This window comes from Mandrillus leucophaeus, unplaced genomic scaffold (genome assembly GCF_000951045.1).
Source record: "Mandrillus leucophaeus isolate KB7577 unplaced genomic scaffold, Mleu.le_1.0 Scaffold112, whole genome shotgun sequence".
Classification (NCBI taxonomy): domain Eukaryota; kingdom Metazoa; phylum Chordata; class Mammalia; order Primates; family Cercopithecidae; genus Mandrillus; species Mandrillus leucophaeus.
Window position 1 is genome coordinate 360,382 of NW_012099432.1, and position 1,297 is coordinate 361,678.

General features: G+C 55.9%; 1 protein-coding gene across 1 annotated transcript in view; it reads left to right on the forward strand.

The window, feature by feature from the left end:
- LOC105549678 (putative protein C3P1) overlaps positions 1–1,297 on the forward strand; it is a 38,154-nt gene that overhangs the window by 20,002 nt on the left and 16,855 nt on the right. The window contains exons 15-16 of the mRNA XM_011994318.1: positions 245–320; positions 592–760. Coding sequence (XP_011849708.1) covers positions 245–320; positions 592–760 — 245 coding nt within the window. The remainder of the gene's footprint in view (positions 1–244; positions 321–591; positions 761–1,297) is intronic.

A 1,297-nucleotide genomic window follows, 5' to 3' on the forward strand; every position in this document is an offset into this window, starting at 1 on the left:
AGGTGAAGGTTTCCTGGGTTACACTCAGAGACAACTGCATCCTGGGTCCCTCAAAGTCATTCCTGAGCCCTGCTCCTCACTTACACCTGGGCCCTAAACACCCCTCCAAAGCACACCTGGACAACAGGTCTCCCCCTCTAGATTACCTCTATGCGTGACACCCCCACGTCACCTCCAGTCCCTGCCCGCCAGGTTATTCCTGATAACACTGACTGTCCCTCAAAGCCCTGCTCTGTTGCCTCAGGCTACACTCGGATGCTGACCCACCGGAGTTCAGACGGCACCTACCACACCTCCAAGGGGAGCCCAGGAAGCACCTGGTGAGGATGACCCTGTCTCTCCTGTCACTGCCACCCTGGAAGCCCACGGGGCCAGTCTGGGGTCTGATGACTCAGGAGCATCCACGCTGTAGAGTCTTGGGGTCTTGGGGTGTCCAGCACACGGGTCTGGGGAGTTCTACACTGGCAGGCCTGGGCAGCGGCAAATGGCAGGGGTCCACCTGGAATGGTGTGGACCATGGCGTAGATTCCCCCTATCCCAGAGCCCCCTTGGCTTCTGTTCCCAGGTGTCACCTTCACCCTCTCCTGACAGGCTCACAAGCTATGTGTTCCGTGTCTTTGCCCTGGCCTACTCTACAATGACGACCCAAGTGCTTAGCCTGTCCTCTCTCTGTGACATGGCCAACTGGATCATCACCAACAGGCAGGCGGAGGACGGGCACTTCCTGGAGGAGGGTCCCGTGGTCATGACTTCCATGCAGGTGATCACACCCCTCCCTGCCTGGGCCATTCAAACAAATCCCAGGGACTCTGTGTGCTAAGACGGAGATTTCAGGCTCCCAATCTGTTCTTGGGCAGAATGAGAACAGGAAAGAGTTGAGGCTCGGTGCCAAGGATCACATCCCCGCCCAGGTCTAAACCACCTCACACTCTTCCTCATCCCCACATCAAGCAGTGGCCTGCCCTGTCCCTCCTCCCTCGGGCACTGAGTCCTCCCCAGCTTGCACACCCATCCCCACCGAGTCCCCTCACACCAGCATCCAGAAATGTCTTTCAAACGCAGCCTGGCAGATCTCTCCCCTGCTCAAACACCTGCTGTAGCTCACAGCTATCTTTGTCTGTATCACCTCCTAGGCCTCGCCCCACCACTCCTTTCTCAGTATTCACACTTAACCACTCATAGGCTCCTCCAACTCTCCTCCAAAAAGTACTTTTGCTGCCTTCTCTGCAAGCAACAGGCCAAATTATTATTATTACTATTTATTATTTTGAGATAGAGTTCCACTCTGTCACTCAGA